General features: G+C 44.8%; 1 protein-coding gene across 1 annotated transcript in view; it reads left to right on the top strand.

Moving 5' to 3' along the window:
- Positions 1 to 773: 773 nt before the first annotated feature.
- The window catches only part of EPHX2 (epoxide hydrolase 2), a 61,027-nt gene continuing 37,003 nt past the window's right edge, over positions 774 to 24,797 (top strand). The window contains exons 1-7 of the mRNA XM_059372746.1: positions 774 to 960; positions 7,019 to 7,103; positions 14,322 to 14,481; positions 15,736 to 15,926; positions 17,557 to 17,679; positions 21,112 to 21,186; positions 24,452 to 24,547. Coding sequence (XP_059228729.1) covers positions 863 to 960; positions 7,019 to 7,103; positions 14,322 to 14,481; positions 15,736 to 15,926; positions 17,557 to 17,679; positions 21,112 to 21,186; positions 24,452 to 24,547 — 828 coding nt within the window. The 5' untranslated portion in view covers positions 774 to 862. The remainder of the gene's footprint in view (positions 961 to 7,018; positions 7,104 to 14,321; positions 14,482 to 15,735; positions 15,927 to 17,556; positions 17,680 to 21,111; positions 21,187 to 24,451; positions 24,548 to 24,797) is intronic.

Below are 24,797 nucleotides of genomic sequence, written 5' to 3'. Positions count from 1 at the left end.
GACGCGGAACTCGATCCCAAGACCCTGAGATCATGACCTGAGCCAAAGGCAGCGGCTTAACCCACTGAGCCACCCAGGCGCCCCCAGAGCATGTTTTTAATTCACAGAGCTACACTGCAGGCATGAGAAGCCTGACAACCCTTTGGCAAATACTCCTCAGACACTCCTAAGCAAAGTCCAGAAACAAAGGAGCCAACAGTGTGGAATCCGTGAATTTAAACAAAGCTGGAACATTTTTAGGCAGCATTAGTACAAGGAGAAGGTACAAAGGGGTAGTAAGTACTCCAAATTTCCTTCTAAGCCTCATTCCAACAAGAGATTAGAATAGATGTATTCTGAGTAGGCATACGGTTTCTGGAGCATATTTTACTCTTGAAACACATTTTGCCTTGACAGGTAAGTGTGTGATGAGGGGAGTGTGGACAGGATAGCGTCAGATCTGTAAATATACGCACCAAAAGGAGGGGCAACAAAGCTATGAGTTTAGTGGATATGCCAACCGAAACAAACATGGAAGGATCCAAACACTGAATGAAGCTTTTGGCCACACACACTTTAAAGGGTCAGTGGCCCCTGGTTCTTCCTCAGACCCCTTCTCTGAGGCCCGCCCCCGGACCGGCGACAGTATAGCAAGTTCGCCCGAAGTGGTCAGGACACTAGCAGGGGGACTGGATGCCTGGAGGCGGTGGAGACAGGTGGGTCGCCGCCCCTGCGGGCCCGGGACAGGGCGCGGGGCGGGACGGGGGCGGGGCGGGGGCGGGGTCCCCCTGGACCAGTGCGAGGGAGGCCCCGCGGCCCGCCGCTCCCATCCCGCTACGGGCCTCCGCGCACCGCCGGGAGCTTTGGTCCTCTGTGGGCCGCCATGGCGTTGCGCGCGGCCGTGCTCGACCTGGACGGGGTCCTGGCGCTGCCCTCGGTGGCCGGCGCGCTGGACCGCACCGAGGAGTTGGCGCTGCCCAGGTAAGGGGAATCAGCGCCCGGCCGGAGCAGGGGTGGCGAAGGGGGGAGCCGGGGCGCCAGGGGGCGGGCCCCCAGCTGAGAAAAGGCCTCTGGGTACCCCCAGCCTTGGTTTCACGGTGCTGTAGGGCGGGAGCTCTGCAGAGGTTAAGACAATTACCCTAAAAATAACCATGCACGCTACTAGACCCATTGTCTTAGTAAATGTTAAGTGATTAAATCTCTCTAAAGACTCCCAAAATTGCCCTCTGTGATGGATTCTTTTCCTAAAGTGACAGGAGCTGCTCGCCGGGCTCACTGCTGCCCTCTAATTCTGTGTCATGAAATGTGTCCTCAGGCCGCCCTGAAGTTGATGAGGGAACAAAGTCCTGTGCTTTGCGGGCGCACTTGCTCTAATCGCAAACTAGAGAAACAGCCCCAAAGCCTCGTCGCTGGGAAATGAACTAGGAAGCGTCACCAGGAAACCAAGAAATAGGATGTTCAGAACGAGATTTCAGATCAGAAAAGACTTGTTAATGAGAACTGAAAAAAAAAGCAAACCCACCAGAATGTAAAACAATTTTTTACAACATTGGTTTCAATTATAGCTGGCTAGGGGGGAAGCTACCTGCAGAAAAATGTGTGGAGGAAATATCCCAGAATATGTTTGGGATTATTAATCCCAGATGAGATTATAATGATTTTCTTCATTTTTCTACTTTTTGGTATTTTCAGTTTATTTCTTCATAAACATATGCTTCCCCTATAGTCCGAAGGAGGGAAAGCATATTTGTTTAAAAGTTAAGAAAGAGGGTCGCCCCCGTGGCCCAGTTATTTAAGTGCCCACCGTGGGCTCAGGTCATGATCTTGGGGTCCTGGGATGCGATCCTGCATTGGGCTCCCTCCTCAGCGCGGAGTCTGCTTGACCCTCTGCGCCTACCTCCACTTGCGTACCGGCCCACGCTCTCTCTTTCTCAAGTAATTAAACAAGTTTTTTTAAAAATTAAGAAAGAAAATAAATGATCACCCTGGTGACACCCAAAGAAGACTAAATTCTAAATTCCTGGCAAGGATAAGAAGCCTGATGGAAGCTCTAAGAGTTCTGTCCGTTTTGTTTCAGGGCAAATCAATGCTCAGAGACTGTTTCTTTTGGCAGCAGTTTCTGTAACCTAGGTTCACTGTGGGTGTTTCACAAGCCAGTAGCGAACAGAATAACGCCCTTCATAAACCAGTACACTACATACCCCCAAACAATGATAGATTGATCCATTATTGTTCTAGTCAAGGGGGAATCTGAAATAAGTAAAGCCCAAATTTTGTTGAAGTGTACTTTCCCTTATTTTTTAAAAGATTTTGTTCATTTATTTGAGAGGGAATAGGAGAGAGAGAGAGACTGAGCTAGGCTTAGGAGTGGGGAGCGGTGAAGGGCAGTGGGAGAGGGAGAAGCAGACTCCCTGCTTAGCAGGGAACCTGACTGGGGTGCCATCCCCAGACCCTGGGATCATGACCTCAGTTGAAGGCATATGCTTAACTAACTGAGCCATCCAGGTGCCCCCCGCCCCCGCTTTGTATGTTCTTGATACCAGTCCTTTGTCATATGTAGGTATTGCAAGCATATCCATGTATATGGCTTGTTCATTCACTTTCTCAGTGGTATCTTTGATAAACAGTAGGTACTAATTTTAATGACTGATTTATCTTTTTTTTTTTTACTGTTTTATGGTAGCGCTTTTTTGTATCCTTTTTTTTTTTTTAAATGGGCCTGAACCCACGATCCCAAGATCAACACCTGAGCTAAGATCAAGAGTTGGACTCTTAAATAAAAATAAAATCTTAAAAAAAAAAAAAAATGGGTGGCTTAGTTGTTAAGCGGCTGCCTTCAGCTTAGGTTATGATCCCAGGGTCCTCGGATTGAGCCCCGCATTGGGCTCTCTACTCCGTGGGAAGCCTGCTTCTCTCTTTCCCACTTCCCCGGCTTGTGTTCCTTATGTCACTGTGTCTCCCTCTGTCAAATAAATAAATAAAAATAAAATCTTAAAAAAAAAAAGAGTCGGACGCTTGGTGCACCTGGGTGGCTGAGTCGGTTAGGTGTCTGCCTTCTACCAGGTCATGATCCTGGTGTCCTGGGATCAAGCCATGTGTCAGGCTGCACGTTCTGCAGGGAGTCTGCTTCTCCCTCTGCCCCTCACCCCGCTCTCATACTCTCTCTCATACGCTCTCTCAAATAATCTTTAAAAAAAAAAAAAAAAAGAGTCAGATGCTTAACTGACTGAGCTGCCCAGGTACTGCTGCCTTCGGTGTCCTTTTAAGAAATTTTTGCATTCTTAAAGATCGTGAAGATATCCCACTTTCTTGGAGAACCTAGATTGTTTTAACTTTCACATTTAAATACATGATCCACCTCAAAACAAATTTTGTATATGGTGTGGAGTCTCCCTGCCCCCTATGGATATCAGGTTGCTCTAATGTCATTTATTTAAAAAAATCTTTCCCACATTAAATTTCAGTGGTGCCTTGGTGAGAAAATCAAATGGACCATGTATGTAGATGTCTATTTCTGGACTCCCTATTATGCTAAGTTGATATATGACTCCATGCAATAATATCACATTGTCTTAATTTATAATAAATTTTAAAATCTTGTAATATAAATCCTTCATATTTAATCTTAAAGATTTGTTTGGCTATTCTGTGTCCTTTAGTTTCCAGAGAAATTTTGTAATCAATGTGTCAATTTTCACACTTATAAACAAAATCTGCTGGGATTATGATTGGAGTGAATTAAATCTTTATATCCATTTGGTGAGAATTTTTGCCCAAACCATATCGTCTCCCGATCCATGAACTTGATACAGAGATCTTTATTAGTTTTGTAGTTTTCCAGGCAGAGGTCTTAGACCTCTTTCATTATATTTATTTCTGTTTTTTTTCTAAATGCTATGGAAATGGTATTTTAAAAACTTCATTTCCAATTTCTTTTAAACCACATTTGTCCTGTTCTCAACTTTTAATTTTCATCTATCTTTAAGTTGACTGGAAATCTTCCCTGAATTTTTTTTTTCAGGAAAGGCATGTGATGGTAAACATTGGTTTTATATGCTGAGACTTTCTGTTGCCTTCAAAAATGTGTAATATGTTATCTGGGGCTACAATTTGGGGGCCATTGTTTATTTTTCTCTCAATGTCCAGTCAGTATTGTTCCACAAACCTCTGACATCTAAAGTTGCAGATAGAAGACTAATGTCACTCTGAATTGTTTTTTGTTTGTGTATAACCTGTTTTTCTACACAAAAGGTTGTTACCCTTTGTTATCTTTAGAATTGGCACAGTTCCCCCACATATGCCTGTTGTGGAGGTTTGTTTTTTTATTAATTTTGCTTTGGTAATTGGTATACTTTTGATCTAAGGTGTCGAATCTTTCTTCAGTACAAAGAAGTGTTCTGTTATTCCTACTGCGTCTCTGATCAATCATGGAAGGATTTTTTTTTTAAAGATTTATTTATTTAATTTGGAATTACTAATAATTTATTTATTTATTTAAATTAAATTTTAAAACATTAAAAAATTTTTTTAAAGATTTATGTATTTCATTTGATAGAGGCACAGCACACATGAGCACATACACATGTGCCTGCACACATGAGTGGGGATTGGGTAGGGGCAGAGGAAGAGAGAGAATCCTTCAAGCAGATTTCTTGCTGGGCAAGGAAGACAATGCAGGGCTCAGTCCCACGACCCATGCGATCATGAGCTGGGTAGAAACTAAGGGTCAGACACTCAACCTACTGAGCCACCTGGGTGCCCCAACCCTTTTGGAATTCTTACTGCTTGTTTATTGAAGGAATTTGGACTCCCTAGGTCTTATCATTTTGCTCATTAACTTGAATTGCTTCCTTGTTTTACTCTTTGTTCTTGAAAACTGTATCCTGTCTTTTGATTCACTAATTTCATTTTGTGTGATAGCTGCTTCACTGCTCACTGCTTTTATTAGCCACCCTTAAAATTTGGAATTCGTGTTTTCCAATCCAACAGTGTTCATATTTCAAATTGCTTCTTCTGTTATTATTATTACTGCCTGATCTGCTTTATAGATACATTGGTATCTCCTTTCTCTGTAGTTCTAGTCTTCCCTCAGTTCCCATTCTGCTAGCAGCCACCATTCTCCAGGCAGAAAAAATCATTTTCCTTTCGCTTTCTCCATCCTATTCCTCCAGCGTGTGATAATTACTTATATGTTGACTCCCTTGTTCCCCTGTGTACTCCCAAAGAATACAGTCACATTTTCCTGCATTTGTATCACAGCACCCAGCACAATGTCTTGCACACCTCAGGTGCTCAATCCAAAATTGTTGAGTCGAATTGTGTATTGATTCTTAAAGCTGGAGACCAGCTGCCAAAGGGCACGAGGAACCTTGGGAGGTGATGGAAATGTTCTAAAACTGGAATGTGCTGATGTTTGCATTGATGTCACAGAGTTACACAGTCTGTAAATTTACTACAAATCCTTGAATCATACTCCTTAAAATGTGAATTTGATGATATATAATTACAACATAGTAACCCTGTTTTAAAAAAAAAAAAAAAAGGACAAGCAGCAGGGCAGTGCCTGGCTGGCTCAGTCGGTACAACATGTGACTTGATCTCAGGGTTGTTAAGTTCAAGCCCTATGTTGGATGTAGAGATTACTTAAATATAAAATCTTCCAAGTAAATAAATAAAAGACAACTGATGGCAAAGGTATGGCAGAGCCATTGCTTTTACTGGAATGTTGAGCAAGGCTATAATATTAGGTATGTATTTTTTTGCATGTTATGTGAAGTTGATAATCGTTACCTGCAAGAGCGTTAGTTGGATAGAAGAGAGTTGCCTGTTGTCAGAAATGGAACTCCCAGAGTAGTCTTACTTGGAAATGGTAAATCATTTTAACTGGCCTGCTGATTTTCATCCATTATAAATATTTGCCTGGGGCACTGTATTGAGAAGGATTGCACATCAGTGCCTGGGCTGAGTGGACTTGGTTGTGGGGATGGGTTGTGAGGGAGCAGAGGTGTGTGTGCGTGTCACATATATATCATCCTTATCCGTCTGATCGTCTCCTAGCCAGCCATGTGAAGGTAGCTGATCTGCCATGGGGGTTGGGAAATTATCAAGAAAGCGTAATGGAAACTTTAATTTTGTAATGTAAGGAAGTGAGAGGGTGATGAGCTGGTCTCTCTCCCTATGTGTGTGCTATTCCTTGGGACGAGTATGAGCTGAGGTATGTTAGCTGGCTAGGGCTGCCATAACCAAGTACCACAGGCTGGGTGGCTTCCACAGTAGTTCCAGAGGCTAGAAGTCCAAGGTCAAGATGGCAGCAGGATTGGTTTCTCTGAGGCCTCTTTCCTAGGCTTATAGAAGGCTGTCTTCTCCCTGTGTCCTCACATGGCCTTCTCCCAATTCGGGTGTGTGTCCTAATTTCCTCCTCAGGACACTGCTCATTAGATAGGGCCCACCTTTATGACCTCATTTTAATCTAATCACCTCTTTAAAGGCCCTATCTCCAAATACATATTCTGAAGTACTAGGGATTATGACTTCAAGATAGGAATTGGAGGTGGGGCAGTTTAGCTCTTAACCTGAGAAAACTTTTTAAAAATTAAATATGGTTAAAATGAAGTAGAAACTGTATGTTCAGAATCAAAACCAGGAAAAAATATTCCATTCCCTCTGAAAAGTATGTACTAATAAACAGTCCTTTGGAGTAGTGCCTTGTACAAAGGAGCTGAAGATGGGAATGAATCCAGTCTTGAGTTTGTCCCTTAAGTGGCAAAGCCAGAAGTACTGGCAGTTGAAGAGGCTCTGCTGGGTGGTCCCCATGAGCTGCTTCACCTGCCGGCATATTTGTCATTTAATTTGTGTTCTCATCCAGATTCAATTGCTCGTATAGCCTAAGATCCTGGCTTGAACATTGCCTTTCCCCGTCCATGGCAGAATGCCTTTAAAACAGCAGTTTGTCCGTGGATAGGAATAGTGTCTGTTCCCTACATGCTGCTGTGATGAAGTCCTCTGAACATCCATGCTGTTGTTTCTTTGTATCTTCCAGAGGCTTTCTGAGAGAAGCTTTCCAGAGAGGAGGCCCAGAGGGCTCCAGTGCCCGCCTCATGAGGGGAGAGATCACATTTTCCCAGGTAAGGGGACACTTCATAAATCCCTTAAGAAGGCATTCTGTACCCACATGCCCATCTCCCGCACTGACTAGAAGCTCTCTGAGGGCAGACCCACCATGTTTGCCTCACCTAGTACTAGTACTTTCCTCCCAGGACTGGGATGGAGGCTTTGAGACACACAGAGAAATATTTAAGACCGGTTCATTATCTCTTTGGGCCAACCCGCAGGATTCACTCCATGAGTGGGAAATTACCAATTTCTTGCCAGTCTGTGCCAGGCAGAATAGCCTGTTTTTCCTCTTAAATTGTGGTAAAATACACGTAATACAAAATTTGTCATCTAGATCACTTTTAAGTATATAATTTTGTAATGTAAAGTATATTCGCATTGTGAAGCCATCACCACCACTCTTTTCATCTTGCTAAAGTCCTATAGCCCTTCAACAAAAACTCTCCATCCGTCTTTTCCCCCAGCTGCTGGCAGCCATGACACTACTGAATTCCTGTCTCTGTGTATGAGGCTGCTATAGCTACATGAGATAAGTAGGATCCTGCAATATTTGTCCTTTTGTGCCTGGCTCATTTCATGCATGGTGTCTCCAAAGTTCATCCGTGCTGTGGCCTGTGAAAGGATTTCTTCCCCTTTTAAGGATGAATTGTTTCCTGGTGTATGGATAGACCACATTCTGCTTATCTGTTCATCTGTCGATGGACCCTGGGTTGCTTCTATCTTTTGGTCATTGTGAATAATGCCACTGTGAACTTGGGTATACAAATATCTGCGGGTCACCTTGCCCTCAGTTCTTCTGGGTATAGACCCAGAAGTGGGATGGCTGGGTCATAGAGTAGTTCTTAATTTTTTTAAGGAGCCTGCATCCTGTTTTCCAGAGCGGCTGCCCCAGTTTGCATTCCCCTGGGCAGTGCCCAAGATTTCCACTTGATCCATATCCTCGCCATTCCTTGTTAGTCTTTGTTTTGTTGTTTGTTTTGTTGCTTTGATAGTGGTCATCCTTACTCAAGCTGTTTTCAGACAGGACCAGTTGTGGGGAGAGGCTGTTAATTAATAACTGGATAATGGATGGGCTTTGGAGGCAGAGAGCAGGATTTAAATCACAGCTCCCACTTACAGACACAGGTTGCTTAACCTCCTAAAGGCTCAGTCTTGCCATCTGTAAAATGAACGTGATCTGCTGTCTTCTTCATGGGTTGTTAGGAAGCTAGGAAACTGTCTCGCATGGTGCCTGGCACATAGCAAGTGCTCAGTAAATAGCAGTATCGTTGTGACTACAACCTCCACTGGTTTTTAACAAAGCAATGATCTGAAACCACTTGGATTCTCAGGCAGTGTCTGCAAGAAGAAAGGCTACTAAGAATCTATTCTACAAGCACACAGAAATCCGCAATTAATATTGTCAGAAGAGAAGGAAAGAAGGGAGTACAATGTACTTTCAACGAACATAGGAATTATAGAGTGAATTTCTAGTAATTGCTATGAAAACTCTGTACCCATTCTGACTTTCTTCGTCTGTGTACCTTCTAGGTAACTTGAATAGTTAGCAGATGGGGTCTGAAAAAGCACATTATAGTTGGTCCTCCAACAACATGTGTTTGAACTCACGGGTTGATTTTTTTTTTTTTCAATAAATACACATACAGTGCTGTAAATGCATTTTCTCTTCCATAGGATTTTCTTAATAACATTTTCTTTTCTCTGGCTTACTGTATTGTTATAATACATATAATAATACATATGACATATAAAATATGTGTTAATCAATTCTATGTGATTGGTAAGGCTTCTGGTCAATAGTAGGTTATTAGTAGTTAAGCTTTGGGGAGTCAAAACTTACATGTGGGTTTTCAACTATGTGGGTGGTTAGGGCTCTCAACCCCCACATTATTCAGGGGTCATCTATATATTATGACAAAGGCTACTTAGGTTTAATTTGTCTTCAAAAATTATATCCTGGAAGTGAGTGTTGTCTTTTAAGTTTTATTTGTGTATTCAAGGCACCTGGATGGCTCAGTTGGTTAAGTGTCTGACTCTAAAAAATTTTAAGTGTCTGACTCTAAAAATTTTTTTTTCTTTTTTGTATACAGTACAAACAGAAAAGTATGCAAAGTATACAGTTTAACGAATTTTTGCACAAACTGAATGCACTCAGGTCACCAGCACCCAGATTAAGAAATAAAACATAATTAGCACTGTAGGCACCCCACCTAACACCCCTTCAGACACTACCCCTCCAAGAGTAACTAACCATCCTGATGTCCAGCCTTAGAGATCACTTTTACATATTTTGTACTTTGAATGGAACTGCACAGATTAATATTTTCTGTCTGGGCATCTTTTCCTCAGCACTGTATTTGTGAGAATCATAGATACCATTGTGTGCAGTCCAAGTTTTGTTCTCATTGCTGCATGATATTCCATTGTATGAAGATACTCTGATCTCTTTATCCTTTTTTTTTCCCCACCCTGAGATGGAAAGGCATTGGGAGATTTGGAGCAGTGAAGTAACATTATGTATATATATTTGCAGCAAGGGAAAGGTTAAGAGAGTGAGCGAGCACAAGCAGGGGGACTGTCAGGCAGTGGGAGAAGCAGGCTTCCTGCTGAGCAAGGAGCCTTTGGACACTGGGGTCATGACCTGAGCGGAAGGCAGGGAGGCTTAACCCACTGAGCCACCCAGGCGCCCCAAAGAAAAGGCTTATTCAGTAGGCAGCCAGCCAGATAAGGAGATGGGAAGACAAGCTTCACAACCAGCGCCTAACTGGTATTTTTAAAACCTCACTCTTGCTGCATAAATAGATGAAAAGAGCAAGGATCATTATAGACTAATTAAAAGGAAGTTGTTGGTAGATCAGGTGAGAGATGGTAGTAGCTTGGACTAAGGTAATACTGGGGGAAGTGGTAAAAAGTGATCCAAACCTGGAATATTTTGACTGTAGTTTCCGCAGGCTTTCCTGATAGATTGAGTGTGAGTATGAGAGAGGAGTGAAGGGTAACAAATGTTTCTGACCAGAACCAGCTGACAGTATCAGTTGCTATTTGCTGCTGTGGGGCTGGGAAATCATGTGCCCGATTTGGGGTATTTGAATTTGAAATACTTATTTGTTTTATTAAATATTTTATTTATTTATTTGAGAGAGAATGAGTGAGAGAAAGCATGAGAGAGGAGAAGGTCAGAGGGAGAAGCAGACCCCCCAAGGAGCTGGAAGCCTGATGCAGGACTTGATCCTGGAAGTCTAGGATCATGACCTGAACCGAAGGCAGCCGCTCAACCAACTGAGCCACCCAGGTGCCCTTGAAATGCTTATTGATCTCCAAATGGAGCGTGCAGTAGGCAGCCTCATATATGAACCCAGAGTTGACGGAAGATACCCAGGCTGAACACCCACACAGCATATAGATGGCATTTTTAGTGTCACCGGACTCAGTGCGATCACCGGGAAAGGAAGTATAAATGGAGAATCCAGAGTCCCAGGTACTCTAATATATATATTTTTTAAGATTTTATTTATTTATTTGACAGAGAAAAATCACAAGTAGGCAGAGAGGCAGGCAGAGAGAGAGAGAGAGAGGAGGAAGCAGGCTCCCTGCTGAGCAGAGAGCCCGATGCGGGACTCGATCCCAAGACCCTGAGATCATGACCTGAGCTGAAGGCAGCGGCTTAACCACTGAGCCACCCAGGAGCCCCCAGGTACTCTAATATTAAAGATGGGGTTAATGAAGGGGACCCAGATTGAGAGATGGAGAATGAATTTCAACCAGTCTGAGAAGAATCAGGGGGAGAGTGTGTGGACCCTGGCAGCCAAGGATTTATCAAGTTTCAGATGAAGAGAATGGCCCTCTGTGTTGGTGCAGCTGATGGGTCAGGCAAAATGAGGGTCAGCAAGTGCCCATTAGATGCAGTAACATAGCATGGAGGTCATCGATAACCTTGACAAGAGAAAGTGGCATGTGGAATGTGGAGATAAAAGCCTGACCAGACTATGTTCAAGAAACAAGGAAAGGGCGCCTGGGTGGCTCAGTGGGTTAAGCCGCTGCCTTCGGCTCAGGTCATGATCTCAGGGTCCTGGGATCCAGTCCCGCATCAGGCTCTCTGCTCAGCAGGGAACCTGCTTCCTCCTCTCTCTCTCTCTGCCTGCCTCTCTGTCTACTTGTGATCTCTATCAAATAAATAAATAAAATCTTAAAAAAAAAAAAAAGAAAGAAAGAAACAAGGAGAGAAAAGGTTTGAACACTATATGAAGTTTTGATACAAAGTAGGGCAGAAAAATGGGACAGTAGAAGGAGGGGGGGATAAAGTCAAGAAAGGTTTACTTTCTGGTAACAAAGTGCTTGCATGCTGATGGCAGTGATGCAGTAGGGAGGGAGACTGCTGATAAAGGAATAAGGAAGGGAGACCCCCCCTGGAGCTATTTCCTTGAAGCAGAGCCGGATAGAATCTAGATGGAGGGGTTGAGCTTTGGTAAGAGCAATGGACCATTATCTATGGCAACAGAAGGGAAGATGAAGTTCTTGGCCACTAATGCTGGTAGGTGGATATTGAAGGTGGAACTTGTGAAAATTCTCTTCGAATTATTCTCCCTTCCTCCAATCCTTCTCACTGTTTCTGGGATGACCTCCCTAAAATGCAAATCTACTTACGTAACTCTCCCACTAAACTATATTTATATATTTTTTACTTGTGTAACAGTCTAAGGCTGGAAATGTTTTATTATGTTTATAGAAAGGTACATACTTCCATTATTTTTCCACTTTCATTAATGGCTTTAGTCTACTCACATTTTATATTTTATCTTGCATCAATTTTGGCATCTGTATCTTTTTTCTTTTTATCTTTTTACCCCCTCTTCTCCCATTTCTCTCACCCCGTCCCCTACCACCTGCCTCTGGCAACCACTTTCTTCGTATCTATGAGTTTGGCTTTTTTGGTGTTTTTTGGTTTTCTTTCTGTTTTGAATTTAATTTCCACATATAAGAGAGATCATACAGTATTTGTCTTTCTCTGTCAGACTTCTTTCGCTTAGCATAATGCCCTCGATGTTCATCTAGATTGTCACAAATGGCAAGATTTTGTTCTTTTTTATGGCCAAATAATATTCCATTAAATTTATATACCATATTTTCTTTATCCATTCATTCATCCATTGATGGGCACCTAGGTTGTTTCCATATCTTGGCTATTATAAGTAATGCTGCAGTGAACATGGGGGGTGGTGCAGATATCTTTTTGAGTTAGTGTTTTTGTTTGCTTTGGATAAATACTGAAATGGAGTTGCTGGATCATACGGTAGCCCTATTTTAAATTTTTTGAGGAATTTGCATACTGTTTTCCATAGTGGCTGCACCAGTTTACATTCCACCAACAATGCACAAGTGTTCCTTTTCTCTGCATCCTCACCAGCATTTGTTATTTCTTGTCTTTTTGATAATAGCCTATCTAATAGCTGCTATGTGATGTCTCACTGTGGGTTTTTTTTTTTAATATTTATTTATTTATTTACTGGAGAGAGGGAGAGAGAGAGCATGAGAGGGGTAAGGGTCAGAGGGAGAAGCAGACTCCCTGTTGAGCAGGGAGCCTTATGTGGGACTCAATCCCTGGACACCAGGATCATGACCTGAGCTGAAGGCAGATGCTCAACCAACTGAGCCACCCAAGTGCCCCTCACTGTGGTTTTTGATTTTGTGTTTCCCCTGATGATTAGTCATGTTGAGCATCCTTTCATGTGTCTGTTGGCCACCTGTATGTCTTCTTTGGAAAAAAATGTCTTTTCAGGTTTTCCATACATTTTTTAAATCAAGTTTTTTTTTTCTTTTTTCTTTTCTTTTTTTTCTTGCTGTTGTGTTGTATGAGTTCTTTTTATATTTTGGATATCAGCTCCTTATCAGATATCATTTGCAAATACCTTCTCCCATTCAGTAGTTGCCTTTTTGTTTTGTGGATGATTTCTGTCGCTGTCCAGAAGCTTTTTTATTTTGATGTAGTCCTAATAGTTTATTTGTGCTTTTGTTGTCAGATTAAAAAAATCATCACCAAAACCTATGTTGAGGAACTTGACCACCTATGTCTTCTTCTAGGGGTTTTATGGTGTTAGGTCTTGTATTGAAGTCTTCCACGCATTTTCAGTTGATTTTTGTGTATGGCGAAGATAGTGGTCAAGTTTCATTGCTTTGTATGTGGCTGTCCAGTTTTCCCAACACCGTTTATCAAGGGGATTGTCCTTTCCCCATTGTATATTCTTGGTTCCTTTGTTGTAAATTTACTGACCATACATGTATGCATGGGTTTATTTGTGAGCTCTCTATATCAGTCTGCTATTGGGGTTTGGGTACTTTTCAGTTGGAACTACTCCAAATAGTGCTGCTATGGTAGTGTGTAAACATATCACAATCCATTTTGCTGCTATCAGCTAGGGCTGCCATAACAAAATACCACAGACTGTGTGGTTTAAACAATAGAAATTTGTTTCCTCATAGCTCTGGAGCCTAGAAGCCCGAGATCAAGGTGTTGACAGGATTGGTTTTTTTCTGAGGCCTCTCTTCTTGTCTTGCAGTAGCCATTTTCTGTGTCTTCACAGTCTTCCCTCTGTGTGTGTGTGTGTGTGTGTGTGTGTGTGTGTCCTAATCTCCTGCTTTTACAAGAACACCAGTCAGATTAGATTCAGCGCCCCTCATGACCTCATTTTACCTTAATCACCTCTTTAAAGACCCTACCTCCAAGGACAATTGCTTTCTGAGATGGGAGGGCTTAAGACTTCAACGTGAATTTGGGGGGAACACCATTCAGGCCATAAACAGGGGCACTTACGTAGTTTGTAGTTTGGGGCTCTTGGAAATAGTGCTGCTGCAAGTGCATAGACGAACATGTCTTTCTGGTGAACATATGTGGACATTTTCTGTTGGGTGCAGGTCTAGGAGTGGAATTGCTGGCCCACAGAGAACGCATATGGTCAGATGCAGCAAATGCTGCCAGAAGCTATTCTTTTTTTTAAGATTTTATTTATTTATTTGACAGAGATACCACAAGTAGGCAGAGAGGCAGGCAGAGATGGGGGAAGCAGGCTCCCTGCTGAGCAGAGCGCCTGATGCAGGGCTCGACCCCAGGACCCAGGGATCATGACCTGAGCAGAAGGCAGAGGCTTAACCCACTGAACCACCCAGGTGCCCCTGCCAGAAGCTATTCTGAAGGATTATACCAACTGATAATCCTCATTTATTCCTTTCCACAGTGGGTGCCACTCATGGAAGAAGACTGCAGGAAATGTTCTGAGGAATCTGGAATCCGCCTCCCTGAGAATTTCTCTGTAAGTCAGCTCTTTGGCAAGGCAGTTGCAGCAAGAAAAATCAACTATCCCATGCTTCAGGCTGCTCTTGCGCTCAGAAAGAAGGGTAAGGAGCCAATACTGGTTGTTCTCTCAATCAGCCGCACTAGAACCCTTGGGAGGGTTAGGTCAGAATACATCCAGATGTGTTCTGAGAGCACAGGTCTTCTGGAATTTGATGGAAAGCCATTCTTAAAAACAGCCCCGAAGTAAGTTTTATCAAATAGCCAAATACAGCACTATCAGAATAGTAGGGGAAAAAAAAATGAAAGTATTTTACTTAATAGAGCAGTTTGTGCCAGAGACTGCCTTGTGAGCAAAATTCTCTCCCTCCGGTGACACTTAGTAATGACCAGAAGGACCCAACCTCTTGTCACAGTGATTGAAAATCAAGGCCTTTAAAGCAACTGTGATCGGCTCAACCTCTAAATGTCAAAGCGACTGAGCTGTGAGCTGGTTGACATGAACTCAGAGGATGTCAAATGGTCTGGGATGTGAGATCAAGTTCATCCAGTAGACATTTATGTAGTGTCAGAGCCCACTCTTTGTCACAGGCATATTTGAAATCATTCTACCCACTTAACAGTAGACTTACAGGGTCGTGGCTGAGCCGTCCCATGTCCGTGTTTCTCACTCATGTTTCATGCAAAGGGTCTCACCACTGTCATCAGTGCCTTATTTCCAGCATCCCCTGCTTGTTCCCCTTCTTGGTTAGGGAGAGAAAGCCGGGGGAATAATGCTATCTTTGCCAGCATTCCTCTAGTTTTGAAATGGGAATGCAGTCTCCAGAACCCAAGGCAGGAATTTTGAAAGAGTGGAGCGGAGTGTTCAGTAACACTGACTTGGCAGGAGCCCTGGAGGGCCAGTCCAAAGGCAGGATTCTGAGCCTGGCCCGGTTCTGCCTTCACTGTGTAGCTCTGGGAAGCTCATCATTGGTCCGAGCTTCTGTTTGCTCATCTGTAAAAGTGGATAATGAGGTCTGTCCTGCTTACTCCCAAGGTGGCCAGGAGCATATGAGCTGATAAAGATCACAATCTCTTGCTCTACAGTTGCAAGGGATATTTAGCAATAGTGTTTTTGTCAGTGCTTCTGAAAGCCCTTCACGTACCCACTTTGCTTACTCTCCTGTCTCAGTGTCAGGACGTGCTTATGGATAAAAATGGTTCTTGTCCCGCATGTCAGTTTAGAAGCTGGGCATCAAGAAGTTGATGCAAAGAAGAACCCTATGTGGCCCCTTCTTTGGGGTTGCCTGTGGGGGTAACTTGAGCTTCTTGGAGCAAAGTTCTGTATCTGGTCCAGTCACTGGTGACTTCTCTTTCAGGCTACACCACCTGCGTCCTCACCAACGACTGGGTGGACGACAGCGCTCAGAGGGGCAGCCTGGCCCAGCTGCTGTGTCAGCTGAGGCCGCACTTTGACTTCCTGATAGAGTCGTGCAGGATCGGAATGACCAAGCCTGATCCTCAGATCTACAAGTTTGTGCTGGAAACCCTGAAGGCCAGCCCCAGTGAGGTATGTGGACACTTCTTTTGAGTGAAGGAGAATGTTCTAGAGATAGTGCACATAAGAAAAAGGGAGGAGGGAGCAGGTGGAGGACTTCTGGGGCCCAGTGGTTTGATGCTGGGTCTAGCGGCAGGTTCCCATTCTCCCAGGCCAGGATTTCCATGGGCATGGGCCACTCTCTGTGGCTTTTATAGGTCAAAACAGGTATTGTCAAACTGCTAGCCCAGCCGCCTCAGTTTGCCTGTAAAGAAGCATAGACCCTGGGAGATTTTCCCAAGACCACAAGGCTGGTAAGGGTCACCCTACCAAAGGGTGAGTTCCAGTATTAGAGCTGCCTCCTCTAGGCACCCCAAAGTTCTGTCTTCGTACTGTCTCTAATTATCTATTCAAAACTCTGTTTTCCTTGTATGCCTCACCTCCAGTTTTTAAAAAGGCAATTAGTCCATCCTTAAATACCTTTCCCTGATGTTTCTAACCCTCTCTTGTTGGCCCCACCCCCTCCACAAGCTGGTGGATGAAACCCTGAACTCCCTCATGGGGAATCCTTACAGGAATCCTTACCAGAATCCTTACCGGGCTCAATCCTAGAACTCAACCTCTCTCCTTTGAAACTTTGCTCCTGCTCTTCTCAACCCCTGGATAAGCCTTGTAACAGTGCTCTAAATTTTAGTATGCCTGTTAATGTGAAGATCATCTCACTTCTGACTTTTGGGTTGGATGAGCTTCTTAGAAGTCTGGGCCTGCCCTAATCCAAGATGATAATGCACTTATGCTTTTTTCTATGACTTTAAGGATTTTTTTTTAATTCTAAAATTTAAATATTTGATCGATTCAGAATTTATTTTGGGGAAAGATGATGTGAAGGAAGCATCTACTATTTTCTCCCAAGCAGTTAAGATAATTATATAATCTTTCAAGTACCATTTTTCCTTGCCAGGCGGACAACACGAACTGTCATTTATAATTGGGTTCATTCCTCAGCTCTCTTCTATTTCATTGATATGTCTATTTCTCTTCTAGCACCCCAGTTTTTTTTTTAAGTTATTTATTTATTTATTTGTCAGAGAGAGTGAATACATGCAGACAGAGTGGCAGGCAGAGGCAGAGGGAGAAGCAGGCTCCCTGATGAGCAAGAAGCCCGATGTGGGACTCGATCCCAGGACGCTGGGATCATGATCTGAGCTGCTTAACCAACTGAGCCACCCAGGCGTCCCAGCACCCCACTTTTTAGTTTTACCTTTTTTAGCGTCATAGTTTGTTTTAGTATCTGCCCTTATTTCAGTGCTTTTCCAGATTTGGGGGCGGGGGTCTGTTCATACATGTTGATTCCCTAGATGAATTTTAATGTCACCCTGATAAGTTTATATCCTTCCTTATTTTTTTTACAGTTTCAGAATTTAGGCTGAAACCCACACACGTCTCTGGGAATCTGTACATCTCTCTGTGTTTATGGATATGTTGATGTAATTCAGTATTTGTAAGAGTAAACAAATATATAAAGGAAAAAGTAATTCTTCACCTTGTCATCACAAAAAACCCACGATCCCCATTTTAATGTGTGTCTTTCCGGTGCTCTCCCTCCTGGGTGAATTTTGCTTTGGATGAGAGTGATGCTAGTGTCCCTGCTATTTGGATTCAGGTTGTGTTCTTGGATGACATCGGGGCTAATCTGAAGCCGGCCCGTGATTTGGGGATGGTCACCATCCTCGTCCGTGACACAGATACAGCCCTGGCAGAACTGGAGAGAGTAACTGGGGTGCAGGTAACTCTTGGGGTTGCGCTGGGTTGGGTTTCCCACCGTTCCTCTTGTGTTGAGGGGTGCAGGAGACACAGCAAGTGAGAGGGGGATCGTTTCTGGGAGTTCGGTGCTCCTGGCGCGAACCCAGCTGCTCACCTCCTGGGTGGGTGGCCGCTCCCCACTGGGCCATCAGCACTGCTGTCCTTGAAGAACTTCCTTCTCTGCAGCCATGAGCAGAGAAGCAATGCTCTGAGAAAAATTATCTATACTAGTCAGAGTCGGAGGAACCAAGACCCAAGGGAGGAGCGGAGCCTTTGAAAGCCACCAGACTTCACTGTATTTATTTATTCTTACTTTTTTGAATTAAAAAAAAAAAACAACTTTTTTTTTAGACTTGACCACTTAGAGTAAATTTTGGGAATTTAGCTATTAGGTCTGCCCAAGTGGGGATAGGGAGCACAGACCCCTCCTGGTCTGGCTGGTCATACTGCTGGTACACGCAAGTGGTTGAAACCATCTGTCACAGAGAGGATGGGGCGCCCTTCATGATGCCGCAGGAAGGCTGCCTGGGGATTAGCCCCGTTTGTTATTTTGAGTTTGCCTAAGATCTCCATCCCACTGGATCGCACTGAGCCCCAGAGTGCTGGTGGCAGTTAAGGCTTTTGCAGGAATACAGTGTTTGGGAGAGGGGGCATACACCTGGCTGAGCCAGCTGGACGGCCCAACCTTCCCCTCAGAGGGCACTGTGTCCACTTCCCTGAGCTGCTGTAAAGTTCACAGACTGCATGGTGGAGACAGCAGTCTCATCAGGAGGCCAGAAGTCCAGGATCAAGGTGTTGGCAAGGGCAGTTTCTTCCGAGACCTCTCTCCTTGGCTTTTGGATGGCCGCGTTTTCCCTGTGTCTCCACATGGTCTTCCCCAGTGTGTGTCCAGATGTCTTCTTTTACGAGGACACCAGCCAGATTGGATTCGGACTCCAATAGGCTTGCTCCAATGACCTCTTTTTTTTAACTTAATGACCTCTTTTAAAACCTTATCTCCAAACACAGTCACATTCTGAGGCCCTGGAAGTTTAGACTTCAGCAGATGAATTTGGAAGGGACATAGTTTAGCCCCCCATGGTAGGGACAATTGACTTTTCATCTTCTTTTTTTTTTCTAAGATTTTATTTATTTATTTGAGAGAGAGGGCAAACACGAGTGGGGGAGGGGCAGAAGGAGAGGGAGAAGCAGACTCCCCACTGAGCAGGGAGCCCAGTGCAGGGCTGGATCCCAGGACCCTGAGATCATGATCTGAGCTGAAGGCAGACATTTAACCGACTGAGTCACCCAGGTGTCCCTGACTTTTCATCTTTAATGAATAAATAAAAATATCTGTCTAATGGCTTCACTGTCGTAAAGTGTCTTGTCCAAGCTCAATCTGTTCTACAAGCCTAGAAGTCTCATGCAGCAGAGGAGAAAACGTCCCAGACTTAGAATCCCAGCGTCCACCTGCTTGTCCCACTTACTAGTTGTCCCCTCGTCGTACGAGTCACAGATAACTGTCCTGTAATTGGGAAAGTAAGCCATGCCTCACCTGTCTTCTCCAAAGTAGGGAGAAGCTATAAGGAAGGATGAAAATTATTCCCTTTTATTTTTTAAATCAACATACAATGTATTATTTGTTTCAGGGGTACAGTTCTGTGAATCAAAAGTCTTAAACAATTCACAGCGCTCACCATGCACACACCCTCCCCAATGTCCATCACCCTCCCTGCCCCCCAGCAACCCTCAGTTTGTTTCCGGAGATTAAGAGTCTCTTACTGTTAGTCTCCCTCTCTGGTTTCATCTTGTTTCATTTTTCCCTCCCTTCCCCTATGATCCTCTGTCTTGTTTCTCAAATTCCTCACATCAGAGAGTAAGACATCCACTAGGAAGCCAGGGATACCTCAGCAGAAGGGCCCCATGGGACTCTAGCCCTTAGGGGTCCATGTCCTGGCTCCCTCAGGCCAGACAAGGCCCCTTGCCATCAAAGGACACCCAGCTGCCCATCCCTCCCACCATACCCTGAATCTTCTCCAGGTGTTACGGCCGTAGGGGGCTTGCCTTCTGATTGCCCCACTGAGGATGTCTATGCAAGCTCTTCCATGTTTAAAAAAGGAGGTACATTTCATAGTTTATTTCTTGCACCTCAGAGGTCGGAGCCGCTTCTTCCTTAGACCATACCTTTGGGACCAAAGATGAGCGATCTAGCAGTAGGAGTTGCTAATATGTCACTTTCTGTGACTAAGATCACTTACTGTCCTTTGTCATTTCTGTCTCAAGACACCTCACATGGATAAGGTAAAGAAGCCCCTTAAGGACCCTTTGTTCAGGGATTTTGTTCTTTACCTAGATGTCATATAAGATGTTATTTGTCCTCCTGGGACTCCAGACAATCCAGCTGGGGCCTGCAGGCAGAAGGCTCTTACTGGCTGACCTCTGCCCCCTCCCACCCCAAATTCATTCATGTTAAATCCTCAGGACCTCGGAATGTGAGTATATTTGGAGATACAACCTTTAAAAGAGGCAATGAAGATAAATGAGGTCATTGCAGGTGGGCCCTAATCTAGTACAACTGTCCTCATAAGAAGAGGAGATCAGGACACAGACACAGAAGAAAGACCACGTGAGGACCCAGGTTGGAGGTGCAAAGCCAAACAGAGAGGAGTCAGGAGGAACCAAGCCTGGACCAACCAAGGTGTTGGACTGCCGGCTTCCAGAACTGGGAGACATAAACGTCTGTTGTTTCAGTCACCCAGCCTGTGCCACGTGGTTATGGCAGCCGGAGCAGACTAATACAAAGGCCCAGAGTCAGATTTTGGCTGGCGTGAGGGAGGGAACCTGCAGTGGAGCCATTCAGTGATGCTCTGTGCACTTCGCATTCCTGATGGTGTCCAGCATGAGCCAGGGTGACCACTTGAGGAACTGCCGTAGGGAAGAATTATAGTCACTGAAGTATGAAATCTCAGCATTTTAGAGCAGGTGGTTTATTTCTTGCTGATGTAAAAAAGTTGGGGTGGTGGTGGCCAGGGCCTTTGCTTCAAGCAGCTATTCAAGGACCCAGGTTTGATAGTGGACCCACTGTTCTCCCGCTATGTTTTCCTGAGTCACACCAGGCTCTCAGCCGGAAGCGGGGGGCAGTAGAGAATGTAGGACAGTTGAGAATGTAGCATCGTGTGGGGATTTTAACGGGTGAGGCTGACAGGCCACGCTCTTCTGTCCGAATGACTCGATCATGGGCTGCACTGAACTGAAAGGGAGGGGGAGATGAATATAACTGTGTGCTCGCAGGAGAGGGACGGGGCTGGGCAGGGAGGACTCAGGAGCCCATGGCACAGGTGCCTGTGCCAGCACTCTGGATTTCTGGAAACCATCTCTGAGAACGTCGCACAGAAGGAGGCTGCCGCCTCTCTCACTGTCCCTGTTTTCCTTCCAGCTTCCCCGTGCTGCAGACCCTCTTCCAATCCCATGCAGTCTGAGCGACGTGAGCCATGGGTATGTGCCGATAAAGGTATGTGAGCGCTCCCTCCCAGTCAGCTGAGGCCTCCCTCACCAGCCCATCTACAATGACCTGCAGAGACATTTGTTAAATATCAAGGGTACCTGAATACTCACTGTTTACAGGGAAAGAATATTTCTCCATCTACTCATTCCTTAAAAGTCAGAAGACAAGGGTCATGCTTTAGGATATGCAAAGCAGTGTACAGATGTGGTCAGACTCCCGTGGGAAGACAGGTCACGTGGCCTTGAGTAGCCCAGAGTGCTAAAGTGCATGTGTCTGGCCTGTGTTCTGGGGAGAACTTGTTTTCGTCTAGCAGATACTCATCAAGCACTGCCTTGGTGTCAGGCTTGGGCCAGATACGAGGGATGCAGTGAGGAACAAGACAGATCCATCCTCAAAAAACCCATAGCGAGAATAAAGAGACAGAAGTGGTCATTAAAACATCCAGTGGTCAGGGTTACGGCAAGGCCAAGGCCATGTGCAGAGGGGCCCCAACTCCTGATCCAGCCAGGATACAGAGTAGGGTGTTAGAATGTCTTCATGGATTCACCCTGGGATCTTTCTTCATTTGTCATTGGTCCCATTTAAATGGGAAGCGACCTAGAGCTACAGGTCAGCTCATACGCAAAACACGATGGGACAGTTGCTTGGGGCCAGATAGAACCAGTGTGAATCCTGACTTTGGCACTAAGTTTACAGATTTAGATACATTTTCATCACTCTGAATGTTTGCGTACACAGCTTTATAACGAGGTGATGCCGATATGTCCCCTCTGTGTTCTTGTGTGGATTACACTTGACCCTTGAACAACATGGGTTTGGATGGCATGGGTCCACTTATCTGAGGATTTAGTAGAGTGCAGTGCTGTAGATGTATTTTCTCTTCCATGTGATTTTCTTTTTTTTTACCCCTTGTGATTCTCTTAACATTTTCTTTTCTCTAGCTCACTTTACAAGATTATAGTATATAGTATACATAACGCAAAATAGGCCTTCATCACCTCCTATCAGTACCACTGCCAATCAGCAGGAAGCTAATAGGAATTGAGTTTTTTGGGGGGTCAAAAGTTAATATGCAATTTTCGACTATGCAGGTGGGGGGTCAGTGCCGTTTATACCCACATTGTGCAGGGGTCAACTGTCATTGAAATAATGCACGCGGACCATGGGGCATTGTACCTGGTGGCTCTGTGCTCAGTCAACTGTAGCTGATGAAGAGGAGAGCTGGTGGCGTGAGCGGGCACGTCTGCAGATGCGGGGGAAGCCCTGCTACCTGGAGGACAGCCCCTCAAGGATTTGTTGAGTATTTGTTGTTTGTGGGGCACAGAGAGAAATACCGAGATGAGTGGAGTGTCTAAGACCTCAGGAATCTTGTGGTCTACATGAGATACATGTTCCCAACTCCTGCAGTTCCAACCCAGGATGGGGTCCTTGTCTGGTAGCAGTGCTCTGGCGCTCTTGGGATGGGCTCGGTGAGGGTGGAGGCTGCACCGGGGAGTGTTCAGCGGTGATGGTGAAGTGGGTGTGAAAGGATGGGTGGGGACTGGATAGTAAGAAAAGGCTGAAGCAACTGCAAGCATTAGCCCAGCCTCTCCCGTAACCCTGGGCTGCTGCTGAAGGGGTGAACACTTCCTGAGGTCCCTTAAGACCTCGTCTCCAGTATCAGTGAGGATTGGGGGCTCTCAGCCTGTGGCATGGGGTCTGGCCTGTGGCCTTGTGTCTTCAACCCTGTGGACATAATCCTCTTGAGGCTTGTAGGTCTGGTCAGTTCCAATACATTTCTCATTTGACCTTGAAGGAGGGTGGTCAGAACCGCTTTATCACCCCCTCTGTCCTCACCCCAAATTAAAGGCCTGGGGCAGTGACCTCTGGGGAGTCCCAGCTGAGCCCCACTCTCCAGGGTGCTATGCCATCGATTTCCACTGAATACTAAGGCCACCCAAGCTGGGTTAGGTCTTTCTTGTTTTCTGGCTTTATGGCAATTTTATTAACATATCATTTAAAAGATGGGGGAGTACATGCATTTGCTGAGCTACTTGATGCTGAGCAGCAAAAAGGAGTCTTAGTTTAGGATCCATTTAGAGCAGGGGCAGGTTAGGACCGTGTCACCAGACATCAGTACTACAGCACTTTGCAATATAAGGAATAGAATCAGATCCTTCCTTTGCCAAGTACTAATAGACGATGAAACAGATTCTGATATGACTGTAGACCACGATAGAGTTTGTGAAATGTCAGCCTCAGGTTTTCTCGAGCGGAATAACTCGCTGGGAATCATGAATGAAACTTCTGGTTTGGAACACAAGCTTAGAGTAATCTGAGATGCAGCTCTGTAGAATTCTTCCAACTGAATTTCCATATGCAAAGCTTACTTCTCCCAGTTATTTCCATTAGAAAGTTGGAGATACATACTTTTGAGGGAAAATAGGGCACTCTGATTGGATACTGCTTTAGTTGGTGTGCTTAGACCACATGGTAATAATTGGAGGAGATTAAGTACTAAAACAAACCATCCCAAACCATTAAGTACTAAAACAAACCATCCATCTAGTACTTAGATTAAGTACTAAAACAAACCACATGGTAATAATTGGAGGACATTAAGTACTAAAACAGACCATCCCAAACTTCCGTTGGCTCAACATCAGGTTCATTCCCTGCTTGCCAGACACCCCATTGTAGGGTAGGAGTGGGCTCTCTCCACGCAGTCAACAAGGATCCCGTTTCCTTTCTGTTGGCTCTACCTTGCCTAAGGCCCAAACTCTTCAGGTACAGATGGGAAAATGCATGGGAGGTTTATGTGGACCCAGGTGTAGCACGCATTTGTTCATTCTCATAGGCCATTGGCCAGAACTCAGTCACATGGCCACACCAATTGCAAAGAAGTGGACGGAGGTCTGGAAAATGTTGTCATGGGCCAGGGAGAGAACACAGACATTGAGCTCTAGTAGGCTAGGACCCACAGCCCAGAGCACTAGAAATATAGCAAAGCTTGGAGAAGATTTTGCATTCAAGAGAGAAACATTTTTTTAACAAAATAATCCTAGTATTCCACATGTTAACATGAATATTGGCCTTCTGTGTTCCTATAAAAGGCTTTATTGCAGTTTGGCCAGTTGTGTCTTCTTGAACATCTTCTGGCATCGGGGCCTTGAGCTGAGAAATTATGAGGTCCGGCAGTACCCGGAGGTGGCCCAGAGTGGTCTGCGGAAGACGGACTGGTTCTGTCCACCCTGGTGCTGTGGTCACTTCTGTTCACCTCTCTTTGCTACAGCCTGGGGTGCGTCTGCATTTTGTGGAGCTGGGTTCTGGACCTGCTGTGTGTCTCTGCCATGGATTTCCTGAGAGCTGGTTCTCTTGGCGGTACCAGGTAAAGGAAACTGAGGGAAGGTCTGCTCCAGTCAAGGTGAAGTAAGAGGAAGCTATAGATGGTGTTGCCCAGTGTAGAATGCCATTAAGAAGCTGAAACCTCTGAGGGTTTTGAAGGGGCAGGGGGTGGAAGGTTGGGAGAACCAGGTGGTGGGTATTGGGGAGGGCACGTATTGCATGGAGCACTGGGTGTGGTGCAAAAACAATGAATACTGTTAACGCTGAAAAGAAACGTAAAAAAAAAAAAGAAG

Source organism: Mustela nigripes, chromosome 1 (genome assembly GCF_022355385.1).
Source record: "Mustela nigripes isolate SB6536 chromosome 1, MUSNIG.SB6536, whole genome shotgun sequence".
NCBI classification, from domain to species: domain Eukaryota; kingdom Metazoa; phylum Chordata; class Mammalia; order Carnivora; family Mustelidae; genus Mustela; species Mustela nigripes.
This window is presented reverse-complemented; position numbering and strand designations above follow the sequence as displayed.